Below are 21,838 nucleotides of genomic sequence, written 5' to 3' on the forward strand. Positions count from 1 at the left end.
TTTCTAGCAGGGATAAGGAGGTGATTATTCCCTTGTATAAGGCCACACCTTGAGTACTGTATACAAGTCTGGAGGCATCATTTCAAGAAGGATGTAGAGTTGCTGGAATGAGTACAGAGAAGGGCAACAAGATTAGTGAATGGAACAATGCTGCATAAGCTTGCTTTCTTGCATCATATGCCTCTACTAATGCTAATGCATAGTTCGTAAGTTGACAACTACCTGTAATTAGATAACTCTGTATTCTTTTGCCAAAAGTCTTACGAAGAAAGGCTTATATTTTGCAAATTACAGTGTCTGGAGACTAGGCACCGGTGAGGTGATCTGATAGAGGTGTATAAATCCTCAAATTATTTGGGCATGCTCAATGCCAATGGGTTTCTCTCTCTTGCTGAGAATAATCACCTGAGAAGGCATAAATTCAAATTGAGGAAAGACAGATGTAGGATTGATGTGCAGAAATTTGCCTTTAGCCAGCGGGTAGTTGGTTGGTGGAACAGACTTCCATCCATTGTTGTGGAAGTCGATAGCCTAAATAAATTTAAGGCTCAGCTGGACAGGTATTTCGAACGAATGGAGGGGTGAAATGAGAGGTGTTTTTTTTTTTTTTATTTTTTTTCAGCTGATGCTGCATAAGCTTGCTTTCTTGCATCATATGCCTCTACTAATGCTAATGCATAGGTCGTAAGTCGACGACTACCTGTAATTAGATAACTCTGTATTCTTTTGCCAAAAGTCTAGAATGGGAGATACCCAGCTGCCGATGAGCAGGGAAAGCTAACAGCAATCCTGGGTATAACCCCCATGCATAAGCACACTGTGGGTGACCACCCAGGTGTGAACCAACATAAGCAGGGGTCGAGGTGTGGCGCCCACACCACATGGAGGAATGCCGCCCCTCTGTATTACCAGGCAATACTAGGTGGTAGATGACTTTCATCAACCGGTGAAATACTACCACTTTGCTTATTGGAGGCTTGAAGTGGTGAAACCCATGTTTAGTCTCTAGAGCAAAGTTTGCGGCACCCCCTCCCCTCCATACTTCTCCTTCAACCCATGCACGGTACTAAGTACTATAGGTTTTGATACCTTTCGTGTTTGGGGTTTTCATATAAAAAAAAAAAAACCAATCACATGACCATTCATGCAAGTCCTATGGAAGAATTTAGAATTGTAGGAAAAGAATCTCTTTTGATACTATTTACCCTTATTTTTTACCTCTCCTAACCTAACCTAACTTATCTTAACAAAACTTTTGCATCTTGGCAGCTGAGCTAGCATCATACATTACCATCTGCCACAGCAGTACTCTGTGCATTGCTGTTTATAGAGGTTTAGATTTGATTTCATTCAGCAACTGGAAGAATTTCTAAAGTCCTTCATTTGAGGCTGTAGTTAGCCATTCTCGGGTGGAGGGTTCTTTCCTATGCATTATTCTGGGTTTCACATTGCATAATATTCAAATCTGTCCATGTTCACACAAGCGCACACACACACACACACACACACGCATACACACTTTTGCAGATCTAATGCACTTGTGCTTGGGAGCTGTTATTTTTGTGTGTGCATTCACACACATAGACACATCTGGTTAAGTCAGGAAAATATGAATGAGTTAATAAAAGTTTTATTTTTAATTTTCAGTTAATAGAAGGCTGCACACGCACATCTCCTCTCTCTCTCTCTCTCTCTCTCTCTCTCTCTCTCTCTCTCTCTCTCTCTCTCTCTCTCACACACACACACACACACACACACACACACACTGTGGCTGTTGTGCAGAAAGAAAACATTCATTTTATACACATAAAAGTCATTGAGTTGTTTTTTGTTTTTTGTGTGTTATAAATCATATATTATTACTATTTGCGTTGGTAGTGTAATGTTCCACATTATAGTGCCAAGATCAGCAACTTGTTAAACTATGAAGTTTTGTTAATTCACAGTTTGCTATGCCTGTATTCCTGTCATCAATGGAGCTGACCATTCAAAGGCTGGTGAGCAGTGCTCTGTGCATTGCTGTATCTCAGTGCAGTTCACAAAAACCTGTTATGAAATACTGTTTATGATGTTAAATTATTATACTCTTAATTTCCCTTTCCTGTCTCTTAATAGGAATGTGATTCTCAGCCTTTTCCACTCTTCAGTCAGCCATTCATTCTAGCACCAATGAAAGATAAACAAACTGAATTGGGTGAGATGTTTGGTGACAGGCGAGAGAAGTCTAGCGTTTTGTTTTGTACATATTGTTTAACAAGTGACCAACGTTGGCTTTTGGCAAGTTGCACCAATGATAAAGGAGAATTTTTGGAAACGCACTGCATCAATATTGAAATTCCAAACAGGTATGTTTTCAGTAATTTGGATTTAAATAATTTCAATCAGTAAGAATGTCAGTCTGCTTCTTATTGGTAAGAGAAATTAATGCCAGTTTTAAATTATATCACTTTAATTGGAAAGTATTCTCTTGTTAAACTTAGTGATTTGTTTTTAAAGATTGAATCACACTCGTACTTGTCATCTGTAATTAAAATGAATTTGTTCTTCAGTCTAACCTTATGTAGAAAGGAATAAAGTTCTAATCTTTTAACATTTTTAAGTAATATGGAATAAAATTGTTAGAAAATTATTCCCATTGTTAATGGCACATTTGATGGATTGTTTTGAATTCCTTGTTTGATCCATAAAAGCACTGCCAAGATCCTTAGTCATGTAACTAACAAAACTGTACATGATACGTTTCAGTACGTTAAATCATTATACTCTTAATCAAAGATAGTCTTCTGGTTTTTGGATTGGGGGATATACACCAATGAGCCAAAACATTATGACCACCTACTTACCTAATATGACATTTGTTCTCCATTTGCAGCCAAAACAGCTCATACTCGGCGAGGCGTGGATGATGATGCAAGATTTCTAAATGTGTCTTGTGGTATCTGGTACCAACATGTAACCAGCAGATCCTTTTAACTCCTCTAAGGTCCGTGGTTGAGATGCCACAGATCGGGGTTGCTGTTCCAACACAAACCACAGATGTTCGATGGAATTTGGAGGCCAGGGCAATACCTGGAAATCTTCCTCATGTTCCGCGAACCAGTCTCGAACAGTCCAGGCGGCCGAATTATCCTGCTGAAAGATAGCACCGCCAGAGGGGGAAACCATTGCCTTAAAAGGGTGTATCTGGTCAGCAATGATGTTTAGGTAGGTGGTAGACGTCAGAGTGCCCGGCACATGGATGATTGGACCCAGGGTATCCCAGCAGAACATCACCCAAAGCATGACACGGCCGCCACTGGCTTGTTTTCATCCCATGGTGCATCCAGGCGCCATCACTTCCCTTCTTTTTTTTTTTTTTTCTTCTTCTTCCTCAGATACATGTTCTATCCAATGACGCACACATACCCGGCTGTCCACGTGGTTGGTGCAAAAGGAAACATGATTCATCCGACCAGACGACCTTCTTCCATGACTCAAGGTCCAGTTTCAATGCTCGCGTGCCCATTGTAGGCGTTGTCGCCATTGAACCGTGGTTAGCGTGGGCACTCAGAGCGGCCTGCGGCTTCACAGCCCCATTTTCAGCAGGGTTCAATGTACTGGTGTGTTCTAACACATTACTCCCGTCACCAGCATTCCAATTACCGGCGAGTTGCACCAGAGTTGCCCTTCTGTTGCTACATACCATCCGGGACAGCCTTCACTCACCTCGAGCATCGATGAGCCGTGGTCGTTGAACACCTCGCCGGCAGTTCGTGGGCTTTCCCTCCTCAGACCACTTTTGGTAGGTACTAACCACGGCTGGCTGTGAGCACCCCACCAGCCGTGCCATTTCGGATATGCTCTGACCCAGTCATCTGGCCATTACAATTCGGCCTTGTCAAACTCGCTTAAGTCCGCTGCCTTTCCCAGTGTTAATCAGTGTTACTGAAGAACAGTAACACTGATTAACTTTCCCAACAGTAACACTGATTAACAGAGCTCAGCATCAGGTATTTTTTATACCGCATCCCGATCCGTGCACGCACTGTAGTTCATCTGCAGTTGTTTTGATTTGCATAATGTCTTGCTGGTCTTAATGTTTTGGCTCATCGGTGTATTACCAGTACCAAGATGTTGTGAATGCATTTCCGTATATTCCACAACACGTGCCATTCATCATAGCCCAGGTCCACCAAGATGTACACTGTTGTTTAGGTTTCTTAATATTTTGCTTCCACCAGAACTCTGGAACTGATGGCTAGATCCCACCATCTGCCTCTGTGATCAGTTGTTGTTAAGGTCCCCCACATCAGTGCTTGAGCATAATGGGTTCCCAAAACCTGTTTTAGTTGCCAGTGTACCAGAAGCAACCTTTTCAACCATTTCACGAAAAGCATCAGTGGGGTTCATAGATCCAATCTGCATCATCTATAACACAACCAACCACCACAAAATTGTTTGAGATAAATTCTATAAAATGAAGAGTAGATAGTCCTCCTATCCCACTTCAGCCCTTCAGCATGATAGGTGTGAATTGCAAAACTACAATTGCAATGTACACCTATTGCTGATGTATTTGGTGCAGCCTTCTCAACTATTTCAACAAAAGTATCTTACTGCAAAGACTTCCTTGTCTTGAATGAATAGAGTGTAAAGGGGAAAGTAATAATTAATTTTTTTTTATAATAATTAATTAATTTACATTCTGAAAAGGTGGCTGCATGTCTACCTCTGAAAATGGTTAAATATTTGGTGGACCTGTACTGCTGTCTAGAAACAAGTGCAAAAAGGAAACAAAGATTGAACTAGTTTCCATTAATGCATGCCATTGAAGTGAAAAAGATTTTGAATCATGTGTGCAGATGCTGGTTGTCTTTCGGTAAATGTTTAACTAGACTGGTAGAACAGTGGCGACCTCTGACAAGCATATTTACAAAAAAGGTTAGAAGTGTGGGGAAATATATATGAGCAATTTTCAAAGTTAACAGATTGAAAAGTACAACAAGCAGTCACTAGTGAGCTGCACTTACTCGTCCAACCCCAGTTCATGATTTTCAAAAGATTTGAAAGAAGAAGAATCACAAATTTCTGATTCAAGAAATACTAAACAATCCAAGCAAGTGGATAACTGTAGACAGGTTATCCTTACACATGTGAAAAGCTGTTCGTGTTTCTCTCTTCTAGCTTGAATAAGGCATTTTGCTTGTTCTGTATAAATGTGATGCCAAGTTTGAAAATCCAAACATGCCTCTTCAACCATATATGCCTCATTCCCATTTACAGAGTCATTTTCCCCCTTGATATGCTTAAGAGTATAATGTGTAAATTATTTACACCAACAGTTGTTGAACCCTCTACTTCTATTTTGGAAGTTGATTACCACAATACACTAAACCAGAAATATGATTCTGACTTAGTCATAAGCATCTCACTGTCAAAGTCATGGATAGTAAAACAAGAGGTGAAGATTATATTCTTTTGTAGGAAGTACTTTATTGCCACATGTGACTGCATTGTGCACAACTACTCATTGAGAATGTTCTTATTGTTTGTTATTTGGTTTTTAGGAGCATTAGCAACTAAGGCCTTATTGCTCTGGGGATGTGCGGTAGTCATTCCCTGACCTTTCTGCATCATCCGTATTTGGTGGTCACGGGCTCGAACCCCGGTCTAATCAAGAAGTGTGTGCTACGCACTGCTGCTCCTGCCCACCTGGCTATGGAGGCACCAAATGAGGTGCCAGGTTAGTTCATTATCAATTGGCAATTTCAAATTTTATAATTTTTTTTTTTTGGACAAGTTTCCAGTACTTTGCAGTATTATTTATGTCAAGTTCAGTGTGTGCACCTATTAGCAGCTATTATGAAAAAAAAAGAAAAATTGGATTAATAGAAGGGAAACTTGATCAGCCAGGTGTAAAATAACAAACCCAGTCTGACCAAACCCAGTCTGACCATCCTCTTTTTTGATGAGACTTTGCAAATGCTGTTTACAGCCAAATCTATACAGCATGGCCTTTAATTAAAAAAAAAACTTTGACTCAACATTTCTCAAGAGGGCAGAGTTTTCAAGAGAGCAGCTTCCTTGAAGCAATCATAATCAGTTGGTACACTGGTGTGCAAAACTTAAGGACCAACACTATTTCTAAAGATTACAACCACAAAATCAAACGAAACAGCCTGTGGCGATTTACATAACTGGCCATTTGGTAGAAAGCTGGTGCATGTGCAAAAATTTGAATCATGATGACAGGGCTCACATAAACAGAAAAAAGCAGCAGTTCAGCAGTTACGTGCAAATTACCGAATGGTGAGCACAATTGTTACAGACGTTCAATTGGTTTCATACAGACAATGAAATGGCCAGTAGACAGCATCTGGATGACTTTACCCAGGATCGAATAATTGGGAAGGTCGAAGTGCAAAGAGTGTGGCTGCAGAGTTCGGTATCGCCCATAGCATCGTCTCACGTGCGTGGTCAGCCTTCAGAATGACAGGTACAACTGTTCGAAGGACCAGTGGTGGTCGTCCACTAAAAACAATGCCCAATGATGACCGCTATATACTCCTACAGGCCAAGAGGGACCGACACCAGACAGTGGTGTCCATTGCAAACCAGCTGCACAGGATGCAGGATATAATGGTTTACTGTGACCAGGCGACTCCACAAAGGTGGACAGTTGCCCGACGGCCAGTATGCTGTGTCCCTTTAACACCTGCCCATCGGAGACACCATTTACAGTGGTGCATCGAACATAAGGACTGGACATAAGGAATGGGGTAAGGTACTCTTTACTGATGAGAGTAGATTCAGTCTCAGCAGCGATTCTGGACATCAGTTAATCTGGTGTGAGGTTGACACCCGGTATCATCTCGCAAACATCACTGAAAGGGATCGATATATCGGTCAAGGTGTTCTCGTCTGGGGAGCCGGTACTGTAACTGGTGTACATCACTGTACTGAGGTAATCCTTCCCCATGTGCATCTGTTTCAAGGTGCCATTGGCTCCGAGTTCATGTTTATGGATGATAATGCCACACTCCATTACACTGCAGCTGTTGATCTGTACCGCACGTGAGGATATTGTTCATATGGATTGGCCTGCTTGTTCCTTCTATCTAAATCCCATCAAGTGCGTACGGGACGTTCTGGGGATATGCCTAGCGGTACATCCACACCCACCAGAAAATGTTCACCAGCTGAAGACAGGGCTGACAGAGGAATGGACAATGTTACCGCAAAAACTTATCAAAAACATTGTTCTAAGTATGGACAGGCAGTGCAAAGCCTTTCCGTTGCTGTGTCATTTTTGAATAAAGTCCCTCTTTACCATTTTGTTTCCATTGTTGTATCGGTGTTGTTTCCTTCATCATTTCTGTGCCGCATGTGATTCCCTTGGTATGCTTTTCCCATATCCAGGCCACTCCTATGAGAAGCTACAGGTGAAAACCTGACTGGTCCTTAAGTTTTGCACACCAGTGTATTTATGAGACAATCCAAATTGAAAGCCACAGACAGAAAAATCCTAGCGGCACTAATGTTTGAAAGCATACTGTACTGATTAACAATCCTGTGGTTGTATCATAATATGAAATGAATAGGTTGTTAGCAAAATTTCAAGTCAAAAGTCTGGATTTAAAAAAAAAAAAAAAAATCCTCCTACTTTCTAAAAATCAGAGGTTAGCAGTTATGTTCAAGTATTAGTGCAAATGGGATGCATTTCATTGAGCATACTCCTGCAAAGCAAAAATATATATTTGAAGACAGTTTTTGATTTCAAAATTCTAGAAGTGGAAATGGCTTAAATGCTACTAGGTACAAATTCCTTAATAAAGGAACTACCCGACTGACGTAAAGGTTGCGTTCCACGGAATGCTACATAAGTTGGAATTTCCCTAAATAAGCATTTAGTGAAATTCTGCACTCGCAACTATGCGTGCTGAATTTGATAGAAGCAAAAAAGAGGTGTTCGACAAACATGTACACTGGTGTTCAAAGAAAGTGCATCACCTATGAATTTCACATTTTGAACTCCTTTTTGCGATGCTATGTTACATTAATGACTAGTATCACAAATAGAAATATAAACAAAAGATATTTATTAATAGTTAAGGCAAAGCTAAGTAATATTCGACAGGTGCTCTTAAAATATTCCAAAATGAGCATTTGCAACATTTATACAACAGTTTTGGTAAACATGACAATTGTGGCTGAAATTTTATCAGAAGCCCTCAATTTGCTTCAGTTTATCATTTTAAAGGGAAAACAAAATTAAAAGTTCACCAGGTGTAAACTAATATTTAGTTGAACCGCCTCTGACCCTGATGACAGCAACACACCGTCGAAGCATTGACAAGATCAGTTTCTGAAGATAATCAACTGATAGTTCATGGTTCCAAACACGAATTATAGCTTCCCGAAGTTCGCTAAGTGTCTTTGGTTTCTTTCTGGCAGTGTAAACTAATATTTAGTTGAACCGCCTCTGACCCTGATGACAGCAACACACCGTCGAAGCATTGACAAGATCAGTTTCTGAAGATAATCAACTGATAGTTCATGGTTCCAAACACGAATTATAGCTTCCCGAAGTTCGCTAAGTGTCTTTGGTTTCTTTCTGGCAACTACAGATTCCACACGATGCCAACAGTTCTCTATGGGATTCAAGTCCAGGCTGTTTCCTGGCCAGCTAAGAGTTGTAATAGACCGTTCTTCCAACCATTTTTTCACCTGTAACAAATGGTAGCAGACACTTTTCATCCGATGATAAGGAGCAGAGTCATCCTGAAAGATGCAGTTATTTGGCAGGTTGAAATGGTCTCTAATGATTGGCAGCAATTTTCCATCCAATATAGCCAGGTATCCATTGGCATTTACGGAACCTTTTATAAACTGCAGGTGATTTACTCTGCGATACGAAATGCACCCGCCCCCATATCATTTGGCTGTTATTGAATTTCACTGTAGACACCATACAGTCTGGATGGTATTCTTCACCACGTCTATAGCCATACAGGCCATACAGGTTGAATTTCTTCTCATCTGAGAAAATAACTTGACTTCCACTGCTCGGGGGTCCATTTGGCATGCTCCTTACACCAAGTTAATCGGGCCTTTTTCGTTTTTTGTGTGAGGAGGGGCTTCTTCTTAAGACGATGGACAACCAGTCCATTTTTGAGGAGGCATCTTCTGACTGTTACTGCACTTGCTACCACACCTGTATGTTCTTCCCATTCTCTTTTCAGCTCAGACAAAGAAGCTTTATGGTTTTTAAGACATAAGCACTTCAAAATGCAGTTCTGTTTTGTCGTAGAGACTCGTTTGCATCCATTTCCTTTTTTTTCCTATCAGCAGAAACGGTATTCTTGAGTTTGGAAAGAAATCTACTCACTGTGCACTGATTAGAAGACTGATTATAAGCAATATGTTGGGAAGAACATCCTTCCTCACGTAAAGCAACAATAGCACTCTTTCTTCGTGGCGTCAACTGCACGTAACTCGCTATCCTGACACAAGCAAAGACATCAGCTGTTACTTTCAGCTATATGAACAGAGCATGCTCATTTAGCTGAAAGTAACAGCTGATGCAATATTACCTCATCACCTACGCATGTCAATCTTATCTAATGCAATCTGTAAGAAATAATGCCATATACTTACATTATCTGGACGACAATTACAATTTTAAGGTGTGATGCACTTTCTTTGAACACCAGTGTAAATAGAATTATTCAATTTTTTTATCTCATTTGCAGGAAAAATTACAAAAATTATAAAATTATAAAAAGAGAGGAGACAGTCAGCAAGTTTTACCTTTCGAGCATTGTTGCCAGAATTAACTCTCCAGCTGATAAGCACGCCACTGTGGAAGTTGAAGGCTCTGGAGATTTAGAAGGGGTTTTTTCCAGCTCACCACAAAATTTGTCTGCAGCTGCGGAATCAGCACTGGCGACTTCACTGCATACTTTATTGTTTTGGAAACTAGCATGATGCTTGAACCTATTAAACCACTGTTGCTTGCCACGAACTTGGCTCGTGGGTTTGCCGTACTTATCATCGTTATCTTCATAAATACTTCTTGCTTGAATGGCTGTTAGATTTGGGGACACTTGCTTCTGAATTTGATTTTCTATCCATATTATTAATAGCTTTTCCATCTTCGATATAGCACCTGAACACTGTTTTGTGTTCACTTTTGGGGCAGACTGGCCCCAGTGTGAAATACCTTGAGCCTTGAACATGTTAGTTTATACGTGCACTCTCCCTTAAAATAGTATTCACTGTTGAAGCAGCGAGAGACCAAATTCTGTGCAATAGATGACAAACTTTGTCCTGCTTCATACTACTTAATTAATCATCTTCATTTCTAAATCAATTTTGTTTCATTTCCTATCACTGCCAGCACTTGCACTTTCTGTTGGTCCCTTTCCCTTCACCATTGTAATAACTAAATAGGAATGAAGAGCACATTCTTAAAATTTATTTCACCATAATACTGTAACGTAAAAACTCACAGAATTCCAGCTATTGGTATTATCGCAAATGCAATAAGATTGAGTTTACTACCCGTTTATAACGGATTGTGCTAACAGAAAAGCCCAATAAACTGGAAAGTGCAAATTGTTTTTATTGTTTTATGGTAGTGACCTCCAGAAATGTGTTTTAGAAAAATATCACAAAGGCATTCAAAATTGATTTTTGTAACGGAACATATGATAACGATGAAAGTGTTGTGCAATTTCCATTATAAAAATGACTTTTAGAGAGATAAATAGCTTAGTTATATAGCAAAATTTCAACTTCCAAGGTCTTGGAACGAATTACCAAAAAAAAAAAAAAAACAGTGGGTTCCCATTATGATATTTAATGATACCTCCATTTATTCCTACAGGATGCAACATACGTTTCCATGATTTTTTTAAATTTGCACTGGCTGGCAAAAACTTACGTAAAGTCGAATTTCCATAATTTGAGTATTGCATAAGTCGGGGAGTTCCTGTCTGTTAAACCTACAATAATGCAATTACAGTAATATTTATTACTTAAAATTTGAAAGTAACATTAGTTAACTAATCTTTTCACGAGTACCTCTGTCTGTCTGTCCGTCCAATCAAAACATGACCACCTACCTAATAGTAGGTATGTCCTCTTTCTGCCAATACTGCTGCCACACAACGAGGCATAAACTGTATAAGGTCTCTGAATATTGCAAAGATACATTGTATCATGTTCCCAGGATGACATCCTGTAAATCTGCAATAATCCATGGTGAAGGATCCAAACACTGGATCTGTTATTCCACAACAGATTACACTCATGGAACCCCTTAATTCCAGCACTCTATGAACAGCCCACAAGATTTGCATTCTCTGTAGTAATGTATGAGTACACCCACACATATATATGCATTGTTCTATTTTCAATTGTTAACAAAGTAATTTTCAAATAGTTTAATTCTGCTACCTCCTCTTCCCCCATATGTTTTTTTTGAACAAAGGTTTTAGAGTATGAAGAATTTTTAAATTAGTTTAATATGTACTAAACAAAATCTAAGCTGAAGATAAGTTTTCCCAGCAATCCGAATTTTTTTTAAATGTAAATTCAAAATTGGTCATGTGCCTTTTGTATTTCATGAATTATTAGCAGCTGAGTTGTCAAATTCATAAAAGATGCCCATTTCAATATCTACGTTGGGTTATCTTTTATACTTATTGATTCCTAAAATATAAAGAAAGATCATCAAAAAGCTAGGGTTTTTTTTTTTTTTTTTTTTTCAAATTCAAATTCTTGCTAAATTTAAGAATAAAACAGTTTATTTATGTTATATAAAGTGACAAATATTTTTAATCATAACTCAGAAATAATTAAAGGAATTCAAATGAAATTTGACATGTACTTTTATTATTAATATATCATAAACATTAATAACAATTTACTTTTGGGAATAAACACTTAACTCTGTTTTTTAATAAAGCTGATTTAAAATGTCTATACAGAAAATAAACACAGGAAATAAGTGCTAAAATCCTGTGATGTGAAACTGTGTGCATTCTAACTAGAAATATCTGCCCACTATTCTTCTTCAGTGGGACCCAAGTAAAGACTAAAGTTAGTCTTGCAAAAAAAAAAATGAGAAGTAAAAACTGAACTAGTCTATAACATGTGATCTCCAGGGTTCATATGGAATAGTGATTGCTCCAGATGACAAGATGGATAAAACACTCGTAGCTCTTTAAATCCTGCCAACCCCCGACCTGCCTTTTCTCTTCAAGGAGTGTGAAAGCACATAATGAAAGTTCCTGAATATGCCTCATTGCCAGCGAAAGGTACCACCCAGAAGAAGCTATAGCCAAGTGGCTAGTGAAAATTCTCATCTAACTTTGAGGGTGTTGCAGGTATTTTCTCTCTGATATGCCAACATGTGCTTTGCTACCTTGGGGTCTAAAACGCTGATGGAACTGATATTCGGGTGTCACTCAAGTCAAGTGGATCTAATTTTGGTGAAGTCTGGTTAGTCTGTGACAACCAAATCCTCTGCTTGCACCTTCATGATGGTGGAACCGTTAGTAACCCTGGGTATTACCTCCTTGTGGAAATCCCGAAATACGGCAACCTAGCACAGGTGCAAAACAACGTAAGCAGGGGTTGAAGTGTGTGGCGCCAGCATCACACGGAGGAATGCTACCCCCTGTGTTACCAGGCAATACTAGGTGGTAGACGACTCATCAACTGGTGCAGTACCACCACTTTGCTTATTGGAGGCTTGAAGTGGTGGGACCCATGTTTGGTCTCCAGAGCAAAGCTCCAGTAAACCCTCCCAATCTCTTCTATCATGCAGTATGATTGATATCTTTAGAGGTTATGATGGACATCATGGCAAGGCCCAATCTTTGTTACATTTTGAGGGTAGCTCTAAAATGGTGTTTGCAGGCCAGCCGCTAGTTAGTACACCGGATCAAACCTATTGGTAACTCTCTCGGAAGCTTCTGGATCAGCTAGTGTATAATCTCGCTGCCTCTACTCTGCCAGAGAGTGACTGGAAGGAGTCTGAGTAGTGTGTATATGAGGGGCATTGTCGAGGCCACGTTGTGTCAAGGAGCTGGGTATATTCTTATCATGTTTACACCATATCCAAAATTTTCATTGCTTCCTTCAGCATGTCCTCCCCTCCCCACTTTTTCTTACTACTGAATACACCGTGAATTGTCAAACTAATAGAGCAAACTTATCTGCAAAAAGATCTAAACCTCCCAAACACTTGCTTGTTCATTTCACAAATATATGCAGTCTCAGTTCTAATATCAATGATGTCCATTCCCACTTACAGTCTGCCAAACCCCATGTACTTTTTCTGACAGAATCTCAGTTATCGGTTGATTCAACCACTGATCATCTCAGTTGTCTGAATTATTTGCTGTACAATTCCTTTTGCTTCAAAGGTGGTACTTACGCTTATGTCCATTCTGATATTCCATGTCAGAGACTGAGTAATTTGGAATCTCTTCATTTTGAACTTGTCTGGCTTAAAATCTCTCTACAACATTCTGTCAAATTCATCTGTTGCCTCTATCATTCTTCCAACTGCACTAATCACTTAGGACTCTTTGACTTCCTCTCTTTGAAACTCAATTTCCTCCAGTCAAACTTTCCCAACAGTGAGGTAATTTTTCTTGTTGATTTTAATGTTCACAACTCCAGCTGCCTTCTGTTTTCTAGTCACATGGGCCCAGCTGGTCAAGATGCTGAGGCTTTTGCAATTACTAATGACCTCACACAGATTGTTCATTTAATAAATAGATATTTACAGTATACCCAGTATAAAATAAAATATAAGTACAAATTCAGTAGCTTTCGGAACTCGTGTCCCTTTATCAACTGACAAATTTGAATACATTACAAGCAAAGTGTGGCACGTTACTCATTCGTCATTGTTGTAGCACGGACATGTGCTGCCTTGCGCCAGTGATCATCCATCAATAAAACGGTTGTCTCCAGGATTGGATGTATACGCATGCCTTTCTGGCGATTTAATGCCTTAGGGTTGTTTATTATGTTTAGTGACTCTAGCCATAGGCGGTGGCGAAAGTGTCGCGCGTGGTCCACTATCTCAAAGTCGCGCTTGGGGTCAAGATCGTGGTTGGTAGCCCAAAAATGTTCTGCAAGCGCGGACTGGTCAGTTTCGGCAAGCCGGATTGCTCTGTCGTGTTCCGTGAGGCGATCCTGGAGACGTCTCGATGTCTCACCTACGTAGCAACTGTTACAGGCCCTACAGGTGATACGGTACACTACATTGCTGCGTAAGACAGGTGTGACAGGGGTCTTCACACTGGAGACAAGTGAACGTAGGTTCCTACCTGGTAATTGCACACATTTGATGTTGTAACTTCTCAGGATCTTCGAGATACGTCCTGACACTCCTGGATAGTACGGAATGTAGGCGGATGATATGCCGACTTGCTTCGGAGGTCTTGGGTTGGAAGTAAGTTCTTGTGCCTGTAACAAGCATCTGTTTAGTACATGGGATGGATAACCGCATCTGGTTAGGTCCGCCTTCACACGGGAGATCTCGTTACGTCTAATTGTGTCGGTGCTGGAATGGCTCCAGGCCCTGGAGAACAGGGTGCGGGCAGTGCTATTGAGATGGCTTGGAGCGTGGCCGGACCCGTAGTTGGTGAATTGACCGCACCACATGGGTTTGCGGTATACTGAGGTCTCTAGATGTGGGCCTACGCGATGCACTAGCACGTCCAGAAACGGGAGCGAACCGTCCACCTCTGATTCTTCATTGATGCTTGATATTTTTCTTGATATTTTTCCAACATGCTTGATATTTTTCTTGGAAACAACCCTTCTTATTACACAGTCGAGGTGAGTGGTCCTCTAAGTACCTCAGATCACAACTTGATGATGATCTCTTCTCCATTGGAGCCTTTCTCTTATTGCCATTCCCAACCTTGAGTTGGTTGGATTACTGTTTCAAAACTTCTGATGTCAGTGTTTGCCCAGATTGTGTCACTGAAATTATTCTTGTAAGGGTGAAAGCTTTTATTCCACACTCCACCTTAAAATCTCATTCTCTATCTAAACCTTGGTTTTCTAGTAAATGTACAAAAGCTGTTCAAGATAAGAATTTAGCATATCATAATTGGCTTGTTTCCAAATCTTCAATTTCATTTCCTGTCTACACCAAAGCTCGCAACAATTGTAAAGCAATTATTAATCAGTCCAAACTAGATTTTGAACAGGCTAAGAGTAGAAAACTTTCTTCAAAAACTTGTCCAAATAGTAGCCGGGAATTCTGATCTTTTGCCAAAGCTATTAGCTGCAAATTTTTTCCGTCCCTGTTCCCACCTCTGTCAAAACCAGACGATTCTATTGCCACTTCAGCCAAGGATAAAGCCAACCTACTAGCATCCTACTTTTCTTCCAATGCATTAATGATCTTGGGAAACCACCACCCACCATTCCCAGTACACTCCATTCAATGCCTCCTGTGGTTTTCCATCAAAGGGAGAATGCCAGAAGTTTATCAAACTCTGGCAGGGAGCTAATTGATTTTGTAATAACTCAGAGCAAAGTGGAGGAGAAATTGCTGTAGTTAAATGTAAGGAAGGCACCTGGGGTGGATGGGATCTATCCAGTTATATTACAGGAGGCAGCAAAGGAAGTAAGCAGGCCCTTAGCCATGATTATGTGGGCATCCTTGGACCCAGCGATAGTCCGATAGTCCCCACGGACTGGAGACGTACAAATGTTTCTCTAATTTACAAAGGGGGGATCGAAAGGTGATATGAGTAATTACAGACCTGTTAGTTTAACTTCTGTTCCAGGAAAAATAATGGAGTCACTGGTTAAAGAAGCACTGCAGGATCATCTGGACTAGACTACAGTTATAGTTCAGACACAGAATGGTGTTATTAAGGGGAAGTCTTGTCTGACCAATCTGATTAGATACTAAGATGTGCCACAGAGGAACTGGATGCAAAAAATAATATTAATATCATATACTTGGATTTTAGAAAATCTTTTGATACTGTTGCACAGGGAAGACTACTGTACAAATTGGAACAGTATCTGTAATAGATAAAAGTATGGTTGAGTGGGAGAAGACAGAGAGTGGTAATCAATGGACACTGCTCTTTGTGGACTAATATTATTAGTGGAGTTCCCCATGGGGTCTGTGTTGTGCCCATTATTGTTTTCTGTATTTATCAATGATATTGATGAAAGTATATGAGGCTTAATTTCCACGTTTGCAGATGATACAAAGGTTGGTACAGTTGTTAATAACAGTAAGAACAGTACTGCAACAGGGTCTAGAAAAGTTGAGCAAATAGGCTGAGAGATGGAAATTGAAGTATTAAACATTGACAAATGCAAAGTACTGCATGAGGAGGTCATTATCCCCTTGTATAAGGCAATGAACAGGCCACACCTTGAGTACTGCATACAGGTCTGGAGGCTTCATTTTAGGAAAGATGTTGAGCTACTAGAATGAGTACAGAGAAGGGCAACAAGATTGTTGTTATGAAGATAGGCTTAAGTTCTGCACATTGCAATGTCCGGAAACTAGGTACCTGCGATGTGATCTGATTGAGGTGTATAAATCCTTCAGTGGTTTGTGCAAACTCAATGCTGATGGGATTCTTCCTCTTGCTCAGATTCCACACCTGAGGGGGCATAAATTCAAATTGATGAAGGCGGTTGTAGAATGTGTGTGCGGAAATTTGCCTTTAGACAGCTGGTGGTTGATTGCTTGAACAAACTTCTATCTGTCGTTCCAGCTTAAATAAATTTACGGTGGAACTGGACAAAATTTTGGAGCAAATGGATGCATGAAACAGGAAGGTTTCACGCCTCTACTAATGCTAGTACTGCCGACCATCAAGCAGTACCCAACAAACATTCCTTTTTTGAAGTCTCCCAAATCATGTCAACCAGGTACTTCATATGGACCACATGCCATGAACTTGCATTATCACATTTACCAGTACTTGGTGCATATGCCACCAAGAACAGCCTATTGCTAAAACTTGGGGTGGAAGAGATCATGATGTTTTGACTGTGTGGTTTATATACATTTCAGAGTTCTTTCAAATAATGTGTCTGTTTATGTACGAATAATTGCTGTCGTATCTTACCTGGGTTTCAAAGTAATTGTAGCACAGTTTAAAATAGATAGCAGTAAAAAAATTGAAAATCAGAACGAAAAACTCGTATCTGTTAGCATCTCTCATTCAGTTGAGCCACACGAAAGCCAAATTTGATTAAATTCTCCAGAATTCTTATCTAGAACATGATGCAAAAACAGATATTACTGCATGGGGTAGTAACTTGTTTAGTTCTTATTTCATTTCTGATAATAATTTTGGATAGTCAAATCAAAATAACTAAAAAGTTTATTCCTCAAGTGCTCATATTTACAGAATTACAAAATTTCACAAATAACCACTTCCTGGATTCCATGTCATCAGAATCTAACTACCCATAGCCCTTATATATTCGAGGAACTCGCTTCTGAAAGGGTTAATCTGTGAATATAACCGTAAGTGCTTGCTTGCTTGCTTCAGCATCTGCTATACTCTTTCTCATCTCATGTTTGTTTTGTTTTATTCTTTTCAGAACCCGAAGGAAAAAAGCTTCATCAAGAAAACTAGGTTTACACAAACTCTTGGATTTTATTTTGGAAGTCCTTTCAAAATCAGTTTATCCATGGCGACTAGTAATTGGACGGCTAGGAAGAGTGGGCCATGGAGAATTGAGGGATTGGGCCTCACTTTTAAGTCGGAAATCTTTACTTCGATATAGTCGTCAGTTGAGGGAACTGTGCCAACAGTGTGTTGTATTTGGTCCATTAGATGCACCGTCTATTTTATCAGCATGCCTTGTTTCTCTAGAGCCCGATATGACTCTAAGAATATTTTCTGACCAATATACCCCAGATGATAGGTTTATCAGCAGCTGCAATTCTTGTGATCTTAGCACTCCTGAAGATGCAAGTTGTACCCACATTTTAGTTTTTCCAACTTCTGCCACAACACAGGTAGGAAATAGCAACCAAAGTAATGTTCACGTATTCTTAAAAATACTAAGATATTATATAAATTTATATATTAAAATGTGTTTTCATGGCACTTGAAATAGAATTCAGAATGTTACTAAGCATACCTCAGATTAACTAATTTTGTTTGGAATTGTTTTTAGGGAATTTTTGTAACAGCAAAACAGTTCAGTTAAGATAAAATTACCTTAATAATTGTCAGTCTTTTAATTATCAGAGAAATCATCATAAAAAGTTTGGAGGGCTATCTTGTTCTTTCGTGTGTTTTTACAAAAACCCAGAAGGATTTAAACTGTTTGATTTGATGCATCACTCCTAATGCTTACTGCAGAACAAACTTTATCTTCATAAGTTGTCTTAGTATTGTGCTATTTTCAAATGAATGACTTCACCCAAAGATTAATTAGCCATTTATGTAAAAATGAGGCACTGCTGTTTTTGACAACTGTTTTGTTACTAGAGACTGTTTAGTCTTAAAACAAGCTGTCATGTTTTTTAATAGTAACAGCTCATTTTTTAAACACACGGACAATTAACCTTTGACGTGGCTATTTGTTTGAAAGTAGTGTTATACCAGAGCAACTCATTGTGAAGGGCATGTGCGTGTTTTCTGCTGTGAACATTAAGACCATTGCATTATCCTAAGCAGTTTAAGTCCTGCTGGTTGCAAAAAAATGATGACCAGATACAGTGGTTCTTCAAACTTTTTATATTTTCTCTGGGATCATGTAACTCTAGCTGTACAATAATTTTGAAGCAGTAAGATACACTACCCATGCTCTAAATTTTATTATAAATGGGATTTTTGACAGAAACAAAATACTAGCCATGTGTACCTAAGAAGCAGTCCTCATAAATGTCATATTTGGTCATATCAACAGAAACAAGGTCCTCACTGATTTTGATAATATATGCATATTCAACAGCAGTGTGCAAGCACTCTGCTAGTAAAACTGGTAATCTCAACACCCAGACGCAGAATGTCTGTCACAGCCCTCTCTGGCAGTCACATCTGGACGGACATAATAATCCAGATTCCTAATAAACCACACTCTAGGTCAGAGTTTCTCAGCCGGGGTTCTGCGAGAAATCATGATTGAAAAAAAAAAATACATTGTTTTTTTTAACTCTGCATGATGCATCACTCGCAGTGATGGACAATGACCGAGCATTCCCATTAGTAATTTCGTTAGGGGTCTTTCAGCCCTGTATGGCAGTGCACAGTAGGACAGTGTTCATTTGGTGAGTCCGTTCTCAGTTTTTGATTCGAGATAGGGGAGACTGTTGATAATTGGTGAGCGCTGTATTGCAATGACAGGAGGACAGTAGGCTGATAATGTCAGCCTCTCCCTCCTGAATTTCCTCCCCAACTGCTTTGTTGTAAACATTGCAAAAACGTGGATTTCAATTTCCTAGTTTAATTACTTATTCTGCCCTGCTGTTTTATATTTTATTAGTGCTTGTGTTTTACAAACACATCTGACGGTCCAATGTGGCAATTTTTGAAGACAAGGTGAGATGGAAGCGGATTCTAGGTCTACAGACAATTCTGATCAGATTAGTGATGAAGAATTACAATTTTCTGAGTCATTTCACTGCCCTAGTGCAACAAGGGACACAAAAAAGTCCATCTTTATAAATAAATCTACTTATCAATGGGTTTTACATCGACTGGTAATCAAAGTTGTTCTATTCCATTGTGTGTCATCTGTGGCAAATAACTAAAAAATTCAGCAATGGCTCCAGCAAACTTGAAAAGACAGTTAACTACAAATCACAGCCATTTGAAGTAAAGGTGCTGATTATTTTAAACAGCTATTGGAATCTCAAAACAAACAGAGTAAAGCTTTTGTTAAACAGCCACATCAGTGAAAAGGCTTGGGAAGCAAGTTATTTAGTAGCAGAACTTATTGCCTAGAAAAGGAAAAGTCACACAGTTGATGAGAACCTAATAATGCCAGCATGTAAAATTATAGTGAGTAAAATGCTAGGACAAGATGCAGTATGAGAAATTGAAAAGATTCCACTCTCAAACAGTACGATAAGTTGAAGTATTGATGATATGATGCTGAAGTGGTTTTGTGTAATAAACTGAAAAACAGCAGCTTCTCTATCCAAGTTCATGAATCAACAGATTTCACCAGTAAATGTCATGCTGTAGCATTTTTAAGATTTGTAAATGGTGAAATTCAAGAAAACTTTTCCTACTTTAAAGAATTGCCCAAAACAAGCAAAGGCCAAGATATATTTAATGTTTTGTCTTTGTATCTGGAAACATAAGGTCTGTCTTAGAGGAACTGTGTTGGCATCTGTACTGATGGTTCCCCATCAATGGTTGGCTCCATGGGAGGTTTCACCTGTCTTGTAAAAAATGAAAATCCTGACATTACAGCACTCTGCTTTCTTCACAGAGAGGTGCTGGTGTCAAAAATTCTTGGAGATTGATGATGCTGCAAAAATGTTTAACTTTATTAAACAAAGACTAGTCCACTAGAGATTGTTTAAAAACTGTGTGAAAACCTGGACAAAGAGCACATAAATCTCCTACTACATAAAGAAATTTGGTGTCTGCTCAGCAGAGGAAGAGTTCTCACCAGGGTGTTTGAGCTGAAAGATGAATTTCAGGAGTACTTTCACGAGATGGTAGGCCAAATTTTGCTGAGTGCTTTGAAGATGTAAGGTCTGTCTTAGAGGAACTGTGTTCCTCTAAGACAGACCTTATGTTTCCAGATACAAAGGCAAAACATTAAATATATCTTGGCCTTTCCTTGTTTTGGGCAATTCTTTGCAGTGGGCTACAGAAACTAGCCTACTTAGCAGACATTTTTCATCACATGAACCAGTTGAACAAGTCTCTGCAAGGTCCTGGAGAAGTTGTTGTTGTTTGTTATTTGGTTTTTAGGAGCATTAGCAACTAAGGCCATATTGCTCCGGGGATATGCGGTGGTCATTCCCTGACCTTTCCGCATCCTCCGTATTTGGTGGTCACGGGCTCGAACCCCGGTCTAATCAAGAAGCGTGTGCTACACACTGCTGCTCCTGCCCACCAGGCTATGGAGGCACCCCTGGAGAAGTGTTTTGACTTCAAGTGACAAGATTCTTTGATTTAAAAGGAAACTGAGTCTTTGGAAAAATCATGTTGCAAAAGGAAATCTTGAAATGTTTCCACTGCTGCTTGGGCTAGAGAGTGAGGAAGGATATCCATTTTCCAGATACAAAGACAAAACATTAAATATATCTTGGCCTTTGCTTGTTTTGGGCAATTCTTTGCAGTGGGCTGCAGAAACTAGCCTACTTAGCAGACATTTTTCATCACATGAACCAGTTGAACAAGTCTCTGCAAGGTCCTGGAGAAAGTGTTTTGACTTCAAGTGACAAGATTCTTGGATTTAAAAGGAAACTGAATCTTTAGAAAAATCATGTTGCAAAAGGAAATCTTGAAATGTTTCCACTGCTGCTTGGGCTTGAGAGTGAGGAAGGATATCAGCAAGTCTTATTGAAGACCACCTGGAAGAACTGCAGAACATAATTTAACAGTATTTTCCCTCCCTTTCAACACAAGTGTATGACTGGGTGAGGGACCTTTTCTCTGAATCTTCTGCTCAGCCTGAGAACTTGACTTTTTGTTGTTGTTGTTGTTGTTGTTGTTGTTAGTGGGTTTTAGGAGCATCGGCGACTAAGGCCATGTTGCTCCATGTATATTGCCTGTAAATTGTGCGTATTCTGAGATCGATTTTCTGTTTACTGGATGAAAACCCCGAGTTTCAGGGAGAAAAACCATGCTACCCTCACCTGAGACTG

The 21,838-nt window shown here is 39.5% G+C and overlaps 1 protein-coding gene across 1 annotated transcript in view; it reads left to right on the forward strand.

The window, feature by feature from the left end:
• Positions 1-21,838, forward strand: part of LOC150085870 (mediator of RNA polymerase II transcription subunit 13-like) — a 554,522-nt gene that overhangs the window by 440,042 nt on the left and 92,642 nt on the right. Inside the window, exons 25-26 of the mRNA XM_090374721.1 lie at positions 2,116-2,345; positions 17,599-18,019. Coding sequence (XP_090230847.1) covers positions 2,116-2,345; positions 17,599-18,019 — 651 coding nt within the window. The remainder of the gene's footprint in view (positions 1-2,115; positions 2,346-17,598; positions 18,020-21,838) is intronic.

Source organism: Mastigoproctus giganteus, chromosome 5, assembly GCF_048544385.1.
Source record: "Mastigoproctus giganteus isolate SK-2022 chromosome 5, ASM4854438v1, whole genome shotgun sequence".
Taxonomy (NCBI): Eukaryota; Metazoa; Arthropoda; class Arachnida; order Uropygi; family Thelyphonidae; genus Mastigoproctus; species Mastigoproctus giganteus.